Here is a 13940-nt window from a genome sequence, read left to right on the forward strand (position 1 = left end):
AAAAAAGCGCCATCTAAGGTAAACACCCTGTGACCGTTTTGAACTTTCAAACAAGGCGGGAAACAAGTCTGCCCTGTGTCAGTTAAAAGTTTAAAGTGAGGTGCTGGTTAACCGGCAAGTACAATGTAGACATCAGCAACAAGCCGACTGCATCCCGGGGTTGCCTACTCGCAAGAAGCAGCGTGAACTAGTACGACCTTCAAGAAATTTCACGAAACAGTAAGTAGAAGTTCATTGGGTCACAGCATATGCGTTGGCGATGCACTTATTAATACACTTCTGAGCCAGATTTGACTATACTAAAACTTATTACCTGCTATGTTAAATTAAGATGTGGACAAAAATAAGAGTGGTGCCCTGGACAGATTGTGGAGCGGATACTGTAGCTCGAACAAATATGCGGAAGGGGGGGGGGGGGGGGGGGGGCAGAAAAATGATGGCTGTAATCGGTGTTTGCGTGAAAATTTGTCATGCGCTCTCATCTCATCAATGTGTATTATTCCAATCACTTGTTGTCGAGTCCACTTTCGTGTCGACGCTGTGTAGAGCAGCATCACTTCGACATAATCAATTGGATATATTGCAGAGCAGTACGTCCGTGATGACACTATAGGGCCATTTCTCGGCCCATGGCACTTTGAAACCCCGACAAATCCCGAGAATTTCACTATTGCACCACCACAAAACATTCAACCGTCTAAAGATTCGTGCATGACGACATCACACGAGACCAACAATAAGCGTGTACGCCGAGATAAAGTAGAGCTGGAGCAGCTTCAGTTGGCTCGAGACGAAGCTGGCGCAGCTTCAAACGATCTACAGCGTCCGAGAACGTCATGAAGGACGCGCTAAGAATAGAGTCATCACTTACTCCAATGACACCCCGGGCTATCGGTTAATCGTACCAAGCAAGAAAGAATCGCGCTTTGTGTGGCAGGAAATTGCTCAGCGTCAAATCTAAGAGAGATGGCGAGCTCTGAATGAGAACCGAGAGTTACGCGAGCGACTTCAAGCCGAGTATAAGCTAGGAAGACAAATGTTGGCCCTAATTTACCAAAAGGTGCGCAATAGTCACAGGCTCTCCATATTCTTCTAACATTTGGTTTGAATGCAGAACTCAGCAGACCTCAGGAACATCCACCAGTGAAGGATACACGATAATGAGGAAGCCGTCTTCAAGGATCAAGCCATCAGAGCTGAGAATGCACTTCTGGAAATGGAGATGATATTGTGCCGAGTACTTCTTTCATTCAAATCAAAACCCGTCAATTCAGAGGACGGTTTTGTAGAATATCGGCTCTATTTTGTAGCTTTTGGGTACAGTCAGAAGTTTTCCTGCAACAAATAAGCGGCGTAAGTAGCCCATTCACATTCACTGCTTGTCGCACTTTGCTACCTTTGCTCATATTACACGTCAACGCGTAGCTACCGATGACATTGAGTTCATCAGCACCGGATTTCTCAGGTATCAGCAGTCAACCGGAATGAAATGAATGTTCTAGCTCTTCGGACTCTGAGGTATCGGTCGAAACGGAGGCATGTTAACAAAGTTCTTTGTAAACCTAATTTTACTACTTTATTACTTAATCTAACACTGTCAAGTTATGCAGTCGGACGAAGAAACTGCGGAGATAAGTGAAGACTGACGGCTTTGCCCTAGCTGCTTTGCCCTAGCTGCTTTGCCCTAGCTGGCTACACGTGTGGGCTTCGATGGACAGCACTGACGCAACTTACGAATTAGTGAAACGGTGTCTTCACAGTTTTGCTACAGCTAAGAACGACCCGTACCATGATGCATGCGTTTATAATGCACGACGAACTAACTCGTACGCATCACCAAATGGATACAATTGTTAGTATCACCGTTTGTAAATTAGTGCGTGTGGTTTTGGGAAAGTAACTTGTTAAACTGATTCTATTGGCTGTGGTCGGATATTTGCACTCGTGAGCAAACCAAACCTTTTGGTGTATTCTGAAAGGATGTGCAGATTTACTACATTGTATTACAGTGCAGTACTGAATCCCATTTTGTTGCCGTAACATTGACCTGTGAAGTATTTCAGGGGCTGGTCACTTGTGCTGGTTCTCGGCCTATTTCATGTAATTGTGTTTGAAATAGCGTTAAGTTACAAGTTGGCTGTGGTTTGTTCAAGAAGAGCTTAGGATGTATAAATTCAGAGAATCCGAATTTCCTGGAAGCATCCATACAAACTTTATACAAAGTCCACTGAAATTCCAAAGGATCTAAGGTCGAATCATCACATTGAAATATCCCAGCCCCAGAATACTTGACCGAGAACCCGCACTCTTGTATTGATACTTTTACTTCATTAGTCCATTACAACAGAACATAAACGACGGACATCATGAGATGTGTTTTGAGGTGAAAGTCACTGTATTTCCCATTCAGCATTTTTACACAGGAAAACGACCGTCCACAGCAGTGTCATAGCTTTCGGAGGCTATTCTTCGACACAGAGGTTGTTGCGGCGAGTCTCCAATCAAATTTGTTCTGCATGCCCTTCCCATAACGCAATACGCGAGGTGAGAAATGGGAGAGTGCGTATTGAATCGACAGAATGACCATTCTAACCAAATACGTCCTTGTGCGTGCGAACACTTGGGATTCCATAACTCTCTCGCAAGCCCACAATCCAACTTACTGCCCCCCCCCCCCCCCTACCCAAGCGACGATAGCTTTTCTCAAGCTGACCTGCGATGCATCTTATATACATCATCCTGGTTGCTGCGGGAGCTGTTTTTGCGGGCCCTATCTGTGCACAGGATGCCACAGATCTGGATTCAACAACGTTCTCTAAAACTTCTGTCCCGGAGGTTGCTTATTCCGGCGGAGCTCCGCAACGAAAGATGAGCAGATTTCTTCGAGGGTACAAAGCTGAAGAAGACATGAGCGAGGAAGACGAAGAGAGGGGTATAGTTGTCTTCGATCACTTTAATCCTATCGCAAAGCGAATGATACAAGAAACAAAAGAGCTCATTATTCGGCTCGTACGCAGTATGAAACTCACCCCAGCCGAAAGGGATGCACTGATCGCACTGGACCTCACCCGTCTTGCCAAACTATCTGGTAATGCGTAAGTGCCTAAGTTTCTGTTTTTTTTGGTCGAGTACTTTGGTACAGATGGTCAACCATTGAATAGTATTCTTGAATCATCAAGTTGACTAAAGCACAGATAAACTCGTGAACTTTCGTGGCAAAATGATAGCTCTGTAATCACTGAACCCTTCAATAGTCGTATAAAGGTATCATGGCCTTCCTCAATCCTTGTAGGTGTGGATATCCGCAAGTTTTGGCATGCTAATTTCTTTGTTGCTGCCTTTCAGAGAGAGAGAGAGATCATAGGTAACCGGGTGACCATTAAATCGGATTTAACAGCTACAATACGGCAGTTAGGGTCCAAAACCCCATCCGGGAGATATTTGCCTTTGTGGTGATGTTCTTGATTTTGGACAGCAATTTCTCTCTGATGATTTGATCGAACGCTTTCACGTTTGGTTGGCAAACCAAACACCCTGCCTATTGACGGTAGTCAAGACTGCATTTAGTGACTACTAGAAGTAGCACAACCATTAACAGATGAAGAGCATGATAGCTGATACAGAGTGGTTTTGTAACCCGGCCAAATGCGGGGTGAGGCCTGGAATTTTTTGATACAGATATCAGGACAGTTTCCGGATGTGTACCAATTTTGGGTTAAAAAAAAAACTCTTGCGCTATAAGTCTGGACCAGACTAATTAGCTAATTAGGAGTCCAGACAAAATTATATTTTTATTTCTGTAGTTCGATCTCAGAATTATTGACTATCTTGAGTTCTTTTTTTGTTTTTTTTTGTTTTTTTGTTTTTTTTACTTCATCTCAGCTAGTATTGCGCCATTAATAGGGGGTGTCAGACTTGAACAAAATCGAAAAATAATCACATGCCATTTCGCCCCAAACCACATGTGAATTTCCAGCAAATAGCATGTCATTTGATATGAGTTTTTAAAGTGGCGTGTCAGAATTCCGCGAGAAAGAGCTCGGCGATCGGTCGAAAAGGCACACCCGCGAAATGACCAAGGTAAGAGATCCACAGGCGCTTATGGATGAGATCGTTGATCACCCCTCCCTCGCCATACTTCAGGAAAAGTTTGATGAATACATCGGTGGGTGATCTCCGTTCGATGACTGGTGTGAGTGCTTCCCTGTCGAATCAACCGTGAAGGAGCTATACGAAGTCCTAGTACAAGTTTTATCGCGGCGTAACTTAAGGTCAAGTATGAATCGGGCGAGATGTCGAGAATTTTCGAGAGAACTTGGCCTCAGTCCAGTCCACGAGGAGAGAATAGTCCTCCGGGGATAGATAGACCTAAGAGGATTCAGCAGTAGCTTTGTGCTTTCCTGGCATATCTACAGAAAGAACGAGTATGACATGCTGCAAGACAGCGGCTAGGCCGGTTCAACGGACAGAAACTTACCAGCCACGATTTGAGGTTTCTGGAGTTGCACCACGGAAGTTAACGCCGCAAACGCCGTGAGGACGTTCCCGTTTGGGTCAGCAACACGGGTATCGTCTTGAATAGACAAAGGTAAACCGTTTTGGTAGCGCACGTGAGTTGTTACCTTTTGGTGAGGAAAGAAGACTGAGACATTAAGGGATTCATGTTCCGCTAAAATGGCACCTGTTATTTTCCGGAAAATCACATGTGATTTGGGGCGAAATGGCATGTGATTTTTTTTACCAAGTCTGACACCCCCTATTAAACGAACGCCCTCCTTTTCGTCATTAATACACACCCACATGGGCTTTATGGCAGGGATCACGTCTTCAATCAGCATGCGACGATAGATTTCGCGTGTCATCGTGATGGGGCGCAGCGTTTCCACACCAGCATCTCTATTTACCCTTTTCCTCTCCGTGACGTATGTTATCCAATGCAAGTACAGTATGGTTGTACAGTGGGCCAGTTATACAGTACCGTGTGATTTTACAATATGCAAGTATGCAGTCTGTTAGGTATTAAAGTCAGGCAATTAGAAGAAGGGATACAATCACGAAGCTGAACACCAGCATCAGTATTTTTGCTAGTATACACAAGGAGTTCTATGATGCAAAGATGCGGACAAACGTGGACATTTTGAATAGTTATACTGTAGCGAGAACTTCTAGTACAAGCACATGGGATTGAAAAGATGATGAGGAACATCCAACAAGGTGTGGCGAACACCGCTGAAGAAGCAGAACAACCAAGTGCAGTACAAGCAGCTGGAAGATGTAGACAACAATTACAAGCGGTTGCAATTGAAGGCAAGGTTGAAGTCGTACATGTTGCGCGTGAACCAGTAGAAGTTACTGAGTACTAGACCAAGGAGTCGCCTAGAGAGCAGGAACGATAGGATCACAGAAGTACGAAGGTAGGTAAACTCAATCAGTTCTCAATTTACCTGTTCAAGAACTATAACGGTCCGTTATCTTAGCATACACTGTAGCTAGGAAGCGTCGAGGAGACTCAGTCCAACTGAGGCGAAGCCGTCGGAATAGGGGAAAAATCAACTCTGTTTTATTATGGAGCCAGGGCAGTAGCCCTGCTCACTTTTGTCAACCACTCAGCTGAGGACGATGCCTGATTGACCGATTATCAGCCAAGCCGATCAGGACATGACACGCAGCCCGGGTTACCCGCGCGCTGCTACTGCTCAATATGTAATATCTTATAGCTGATCACCTATATATGCAATGGGGCACATTTCATCCCCCCTCGAAGTAGCACTAACAGTCCCGTTAGTGCAAACGCAGAATAATCCGTGAAGGACTCCGACGCGCTCGACAGGAACCAGTCGCCCGACCACAACACAAGCGACGATGCTGACCACAAGCTCCAGCGCAAACTCGACGGGCCCTCCAGCGTACTTCGTGATGGAGGAGGACCTCAAGCCTTGGGAGCTCTACAGCGTGAGCAGCGCTGAGGAACCCGAGACGCTGGACACGATGGAGGTCTTCTTCACTCGCTACCGCGCAACCCGCGGGAAGGCGACCAACTTTGCGTACACACACGACGTCCTGTAGCGCTCGTGGTGCTCTTTCATCCGACGCCGGAACGCCTCGCGACGTGAAGGCCTGTCCTTCACGTCCTGGGTTTGAAGACCGCGAGAGCAATAGGAGTAACCACGCTATTGGCGAGTTGCGGGAGCACGTGTGTCAGCTGGCACAGCACGAGTGGCGAATCTGCTACGTGCACCTTGTGGAAGGCTGTGCGAACTGCTCTGAGACTCGGGATCGGCCGATTCGCACTGAATGGGAGCATCAACTGGAGCTCTTGCCACTGAGCGAGGTAGAGCAGCAGGCAATCGGGCGCTAAGACCGGTCGTGATCGCAGCTGGAGCAGGCGGAGATACGCAGGGGATCGCGTCGATGCCGGCGTTCGTGCTGCCGAAGTCACTCTCGGGATCGTAGTCATTCACAGCGACAGCAGTCACGCTCGCCGGAGCGAGCAAGGTCTCGTAGTCGTTCACCACGACAGGAACATCTTCAAGCAGGCGACTACGTGGCTCCCACGTGTCATCAGTGGGAGAGTGGCCAAGCCAGCGGACGCGACAATTTTTCTCGCTACGACGATCACGACCGCGAACATCGCGAGGGGGATCCTCGCGGCCACGACGCACATCGGGGTCGACAAGTCTCTCCACGATCCAGCGCTCGTTACCCGCCGCATCAAATATTGGTGGAGGCGGATCTCGTCGATAGCGGCCTTCGTGATTCAGCTTTTTCTCGTGGAGCCGAGAAGAGCGGCACAGTGGAGCGTCTGACGATCGACCAGTATCGCCGGATGCGTCGGGAGGTCGACCAAGCGAGAGACGACGCACTGAAGACTCAACAGATTGCGGAGACTGCTAATCGGCGCGCATACGCGGCTGAGAGGTTCGCCTCTCAGGCGGAACCGAGGCGTCGGGCGATGATGAGTCGCCTGCGCCATTTGGAGACACTGGGCAGCGGAGCCATCTCGCGATGAGAGAGTCGACTTGCCTTCTCGGCGTCAGCATCGTCGTGCTGGGCGCTCTGGTTACGCGCCAGCACCTAGCAAGGTTGCGCGTCAGACGGAATCGTAGTGAGGTAGTACGGCTTGAGGCGCCCGACGTAGGACGTCGGGTGCAAGCCCGTTGCCTTAGGTATATCCAGCGTATAAGCGTCTCCAATCACTTGCGTCACTTTAGATGGTCCGAAATAGTGAGGGGCTAACTTATTAGCACCCAAGTTTGTCACAGCAGCTGATTGAATGCCACCCGTAAACAGCAAGACTCGATCGCCTCGTCGGAAGCTCGATGTGTTCTTCCGTCCCCGTCTGTCAGGGTATTCCTACTGCTTGTCGACCGCTGTCTGTAGAGCACCACATACAAATCGTGTGATGGCTTGTCGACGAAGCAGGAATTCGGACACCGCGTCAGAGTTGATCGGGAACTCATCTTCCTTCGGTGCAAAGTTGCAGGCGTCACCACGCTGCGGCATTCGGCGGCGTCTTTGAGCGAGGGCGGGATGCGGCAGCGTTTGCTTGTACTGTTCCAGGAGCACGAGTTCCCGCGCCGGTGTTTGTCACCGGTGCCGTCGATCGTTCGTCGTGGGCGCGACCGTTCAGCGAGGGGTCGCGGCTGGAGAGATCGCGGGCCGAATGGTCGCGTATATTTTGATCTGACACAAATCCTCATTTTTGGTCAGGCCTAATACTCAAATTTTGAGTCGACTCGGATGTACCTAATTGCGGTGTACCCAATTCGGGGGTGCTCAATCTCGAGTCTCCGCTCGACCTCGATGTCAACACAGGCGATGGCCTTGTGCTTCGCCCTGCGTTTCCTCCCCCACCAAGTGCGGCGCTCGCCGCGTCACCCGATAGGTGAATGGCAAGCAGCGCAGGAACGCGCGGGTGCCGCGCGTTGTTAACGAAGAATAGGGTCAGGCCAGACGACGCGTGAGCACCATTGTTTAGCGCAAACTCGGCAAGCGGCAGAAAGTCGCTCTACGATGAGAACGACGTCGCGTAACTGCGGAGAACGTCTTCAAAAGCCCGATTTACGCGCTCCGTTCACCCATCCGTCTAGAGGTGGGCTGCCGTCGACATGAGAAGGCGCGTCCCAAGCAGCTTGAACAAGTGACTCCAGAAAGCGGATTTGAAACGGGGATCACGGTCTGACACGATAGATTCCGGCAACCCGTGATGCCGGAATACACAGTCAAGGAACAAGGACGCAGTTTGTTCAGCGGTAACTTGGGCGGTAATTGCGGCAAGATGAACCATCTTGCTGAAACGATCAACGAAGACCAGGACACCCGTGCGTCCGTGCTTGTCAGATGGGAGGCCAAAAATGAAGTCCATGCTACCGGATCGCCACGACTTAGTGGCGATAGGCAACGAACGCAGCGGGGCTTGGGCAGAACCCGCAGGTTTAACTTGTTGATAAATTTCACACGAGCGCACCCACTTACGAACCCACTTGTACATGCGAGGTCAATAGAAGTCACGCGACAGGGCAGCGAGCGTCTTTTTACGACCAAGATGTCCGCCAACGGGTGCGGCGTGATATTCGTGCAGGATGCGGGCACGAAGGGCGTCGGCAGCGGGGACGACGACCCGAGGAGCGTCGACCGTGTCGATAGAGTACGTCAACAGATCGCCGTGAAGATGGTACCGCTCGAGATGACTTCGGGTCGGACGCGTAAGTGCTGCCAGCGTCTCGTCGCTGGGAGAACGGAGGTGGTTGATGATGGCAGAGTAGAAGTGGTCATCAGCATAGGCCGCCACAATTTCTTCACAGATGGATGACTCCGGAGTCGCCAAGGTGGGATCCATTCCAAGAACAACACAGACAGCGCAATCGTCATCGCGTTCGTCATCAGAGGTAGTCTGAAGAGCCATCAAACGCCTCGGACCATAATCAGGACGTCGCGAAAGGGCATCGGCAAGGATATTGTTCTTGCCGGGCTTGTAATGCACCACAAAGTTATACTCCGAGAAAAACGACAACCATCGAGCCATACGCTGCGACAAATGTGGGCTTCGCATCGCAGTTCTCAGCGATGCGTGGTCGGTGTATACCGCAAAGGTTTCTTCGCCGAGCAAGTACACTCTGAATTTGATCAGAGCGTAACGCATTGCAAGGAGCTCCTTGTCGTGGGCGGGATATTTCTTCTCAGTCGGCTTCATCTTTCGAGAATGGTAGCTCACGACGCACTCATAACCCTCATCATCAACATGCATGAGGGCGCAACCGATGGCAAAGTCGCTGGCATCTCAAACAACGTGGAACGGCATGTACGGATCGGGGAGCATCAGTTCAGGCGCCGACGAAAGACTCTGTTTCACCACTTCAAAGGCCATCTGATGTTCTAGACACCACGACCAAGAAACGTCTTTTTTCAGCAACGACAAAAGTGGGTGAATAAGGCCCGCGTAGTTCTTCGTGTATTTGTGAAGGTAGTTGGTAAGACCCAACCATTGTCGACGTTCCGTTTGGTTCTTGGACATCGCCCAAGAACAAATCGATGTCACCTTCTCGGGATCAGCACGAACGCCACCTTTGCTGACGTAGCAGCCGAGGACTGGGGTTGCTGGTGCGCAAAACACACACTTTTTCAGATTCGAGTACAACTTGTTGTCACGCATCGTTTGGAAGACTTGACGAAGATGGTGGAGATGCATTGCGACAGCGCTGAGACCGTCCTCAGCGCCACTGTGTACGAAGATATCGGCAAAATAGCTGGGTGCAAAGTCCCGAAGCGGCCGAAGAATGTGTGAAACCATCCTTTTGAACGTCGCTGGAGCGTTATTCAATCCTTGGGGCATGGCGAGCCACTCCCAGAAAAAAGCCACTGGGAGTGGAATATTACTCTCCTTCATCAAGATCTAATAAAATCCATCAGGCAGATCAATCGTACTGAAGACTTCGCTACCAGACATGGAGTCTGGGACCATGTCCTTTCGAGAGATTATCGTCTGCACAGAAATTGTGGCGTCATTCAGCTTATTGAATGCGTGAACGATGCGCCAGCCTCCGGTTGCCTTCTTCACACAAAAGGTTGGACTTGAATGTGGCGAGATGCTCTCACGGACGTGACCAACTTTGCGGCGTTCCTCAAAGATCTCATCCATGGCTTGAACTTGGTCTCGCGGCAGTGGCCACTGCCGTATCACGAGATCGATCTCGTGTCGAACGCCTCGATCGGCGGGTAACTTGGCTGGAATGTTTTCAGGGAATACGTCTGCAAATTCGCAGGCGAGTTCGTACGCAGGGTTGCCTGAATCTTTGAGAGCGGACCATGACCGAGCCGTAAACCGCTCTTCTCGCGCCGACTGTGGCTCAGCCGCCGCTGGTCGTGACGACTCCGTCACGTCGTTGACCGCGTTCAGTGCAACGGGAGAAGTGTCGCCGTCGGTTATCTAACAGACTTGTTCGATTTCTCCTGCCTTCACGTCCCGGAGTAAATGTTTCCATGATAGACTCGGGGGACTGGTAACCGACGCGGCATCGGAAGGCGGGATTGCAACTTCGATGAAACGAAGCTGATTCGGCACGCTGGTGGAGAACTACAGCTTAGATAGCACTTTGACAAGATCAGCATCATCCCCCCCCCCCCCCCCCCTACAAGGTGGAGTGTGGCGTGAACTACTTAGGCGCCCATGCGAGTTGTTCTTGCGTTTGGATTTCTTCGACCGCGTCGAGTACGAGATCGAGGCCGATGAGTTCTCGTCGTCGGATGACAGGAGCACCTCGTGCTCGACCGCCATATCAGTCCGCGGGAGCGTCTCAAGCTCGACCGCCGTTCTTCGCGTTGGGAGCCACATTTGCTCGACCACTCGATTCATTTTTGGGATCAACACATGCTCGGCCGTCTCGTTCACCTTCGGGAGCAACGCATGCTCGTCCGTCTCTTCTTGATCCCTGCTCACCAACAAGGATCCTCTATCACGTTGGCTTCACTTATCGACACGGAGCAAGCCATATAAGGAGGGCCATGGCTCACTCGATGCATGGATTGTAGCGTGGATGGCTTGTCCACTATTGTGACGTGCGGCCAATCTCTTGGTGCAACCAAGAGATGAGTGGAAACTTCACTGACGTCGAAATCGGCACGGCGTTCAACCGATCGTGCTAGCCAGTCGATTTCCGGTTGGTATAGTGCTAGCTACGGCACTCCAAATATGCAGTCAAAAGCGTAGTTTATCTCAATCTCCAAAAACACGTCGCTGCTCGTGAAAGCGCCAAAAGTGTAAGACAGCGACACGCCACGCCGTGGAACGCGGCGTGACATACCATCAGCCAACTTAACAACGGCATCCGTCGAGCCTTCTCTAACAGTTACACTCGACGGAAGGAGCGGCAGACACGACGCACGGAGGAAGTTATTCGTTGCGCCTGAGTCGAGTAGCTCGCGGGTAGGACGCCGCGCGCCTTCGACATGTAGACTGACGATAATCAGTGTCGTGGCGTCGTTGGCTGTAGTGGCATTGAAGTTGCATGTAGCACAGAGGGGCTAGGAGGTTGGGCTTCCCCCGGGAGATCCGTACTCCATTGCAGCCGATAGGACGCCCCGCACCTACTGGTCCTGACCGTTGTTTTGGCTGTGCGGTCGGGATGGTTTTTTCAGCATCTCCGACGGCCGCTGCATGGGCTAAGGCAGGGGCAGGTGCGCGACACACTGCTGCACGATGACCCTGCTTTCGACATCGAAAGCATATCAGTGGGCACCGACACCCGAGCCTCCTCCGACAGCGCCTTACCGTCCGATGACGACACCGTATAATCCTCACGCAATGCGATGGCGAAGGCTTCCTCGAGGATCTTCGGCTCTGCTCGCGTTAGGCAGTGTTTCCTCATGCCCTCGCGCACGCCGATGACGAACACGTAAACCGGTGACATGCAGCCCGCGTTACCCGCGAGCTGCTACTGCTACATAGCGTGACGACGCTATTGCGACACATACACTTTGGAGATTCAGTTTTAGAGTCAGCTAGCTGGGCCGTTTAAAATGTGTCCAATATTTTGCCACCCCTTTCAATAATTGTCCCTAAACACTACGTATTAATATGAATGTACGCATTGTCCGACTGATTGTGAGCTTAATTTCACTTTGGATAGGTTTTCCCTTTTGACCAACAACCTAGCATCACGACAAATCGATGCACCAAGTTAATCAAGGTAGTTCTTCAGTTCCAGCAGCAGAATCTGGTATTAAAATGCGGACTTACGAATAACACACAATATTTCCTGGATGAGATTCATGAATCATTCAGTTGTTTTGTATTTGCCTCCTCGCAAAAATGCAATGGCATGTCTCCAACTTGAAATGCCATGCTTTTCTCCGCCTTTTGGCGTATGATTGTATGGGTTTTCTAATATCATTTACGGTATTTGGCATTAATGGATGAGATTTCGATACGGTGATAGCTGCAATGTTCTTGCTACGGCCCTTGGATATATTTGGCCTACCACTGGAGCTGTGAAGTCGCTTGATAAGAGTCCTACACTATTTCCGGGATTCGTGTTACTCAACCTTGCTTGCGATGCTATATCTCGACCTTGACGAACAATTCCGAGAGCTGATATGGTATTTTTCATCACCAATGCTATTGAACCGACAGTGAGAAAGGCGTTTTACTCAGTTCAGTATTATTTTCTATAGTGCCGCCACATGCAGTGTTAAATAGCCTGTAACCTAAAAATACCGACTGAGAACATTTTCAGGATGAAACGAATGTTGTCTTCAAAACAGTCGCGCTTACGCTTGCTTTCAAACAAAACACGCCCAAAAAAGTGTATTTATCGACAGAGAATCTAGCGGACATTTTGTATCTTGAACAAGTATAATTAAAAAATGGCTTCGGCAATCGGAGCGCATTTATCATTGATGCTATTTCGCATTGTTAGCTATAGCAGACTAATCAACATCATGAAATTTGGTATGATATATCGCATTGGAAGTCTACCTTGTACCAGCTTTCACTTCGTACTGAGAGAAGATCGCCCAACTCGTTCAGGATGGCATAGGTCATACAAGCCACCTGCTCCTGACGGAGTTCTTAACCTTTGTTATATCCATGAATCTGTAAATGCTTGACCAACTTGTTACAGTCGGATTTCGATACCTTACCTTTGATGTCTTTAACCTTGTCCTTGTTTTTTTCCCGCAGTTTTAGCGGGATCCAGCTTCCCTGCAACAGCATTCATGTTATCCTTGAAGCCTCCTTCCTTTACCTCGACCACATCCTCGTATTTTTCGACACAGAGTAGCAGACGATGGCCACCCGTGTGTGTAGAGGCGAAAATATCCGGAGAACCTCCGTTCATAATCATGGTTTCTGCATCCGCGACCACAGGGAGCGCATTGCTACTTGCATAGAGAGTACCCGCAATCAGCACGACGAGTATGTAAGTGAGATGCATGGTTGTTGAACGCGACGGTGTGAGGTGGAGTCTGGATTTAAGAAGAAGTTCGCGGAAGGGAGCAAATTATGAACGGACAAGTAGATTGCGGAATGAGAGGTGGGTTGTGGTGCTTTGTAGAGGCCGAGCACAGAGCGGGTAAAATCCGGCATTCCGCTTTGTTTTACAACGTGTCTCTCACGGTCGGTTCAATAGCATTGGTGATGAAAAATACCATATCAGCTCTCGGAATTGTTCGTCAAGGTCGAGATATAGCATCGCAAGCAAGGTTGAGTAACACGAATCCCGGAAATAGTGTAGGACTCTTATCGAGCGACTTCACAGCTCCAGTGGTAGGCCAAATATATCCAAGGGCCGTAGCAAGAACATTGCAGCTATCACCGTATCGAAATCTCATCCATTAACGCCTAACACCTGTAGTGTGAATAGGTTATTCAAGCCTTGCCCACACTCATTAGGCTCTTCAAGTGTATTAGCCTAGCTGGCGTAAGTAGCTCATGGAGTCCCCGA

General features: G+C 49.6%; 3 protein-coding genes across 3 annotated transcripts; 2 read left to right on the forward strand and 1 right to left on the reverse strand.

Moving 5' to 3' along the window:
• Positions 1-2718: 2718 nt before the first annotated feature.
• Positions 2719-3099, forward strand: PPTG_20686 (hypothetical protein; the record flags this gene model as incomplete). Its single annotated transcript, XM_008892884.1, has 1 exon — positions 2719-3099. One exon carries the CDS (start codon positions 2719-2721, stop codon positions 3097-3099), a length of 381 nt encoding a protein of 126 aa, XP_008891132.1.
• A 2763-nt stretch (positions 3100-5862) lies between these two features.
• On the forward strand, positions 5863-7009 carry PPTG_00217 (hypothetical protein; the record flags this gene model as incomplete). The annotated part of the gene is made up of 3 exons (XM_008891590.1): positions 5863-6057; positions 6116-6331; positions 6377-7009. 3 exons carry the CDS (start codon positions 5863-5865, stop codon positions 7007-7009), a joined length of 1044 nt encoding a protein of 347 aa, XP_008889838.1.
• Positions 7010-7353: 344 nt separating this feature from the next.
• PPTG_00218 (hypothetical protein) lies at positions 7354-7503 on the reverse strand (the record flags this gene model as incomplete). Its single annotated transcript, XM_008891591.1, has 1 exon — positions 7354-7503. The coding sequence occupies one exon, from the start codon at positions 7501-7503 to the stop codon at positions 7354-7356; it is 150 nt and encodes a 49-aa protein (XP_008889839.1).
• Positions 7504-13940: the final 6437 nt, after the last annotated feature.

This window comes from Phytophthora parasitica (genome assembly GCF_000247585.1).
Source record: "Phytophthora parasitica INRA-310 unplaced genomic scaffold supercont2.1, whole genome shotgun sequence".
NCBI lineage: Eukaryota > Oomycota > Peronosporomycetes > Peronosporales > Peronosporaceae > Phytophthora > Phytophthora nicotianae.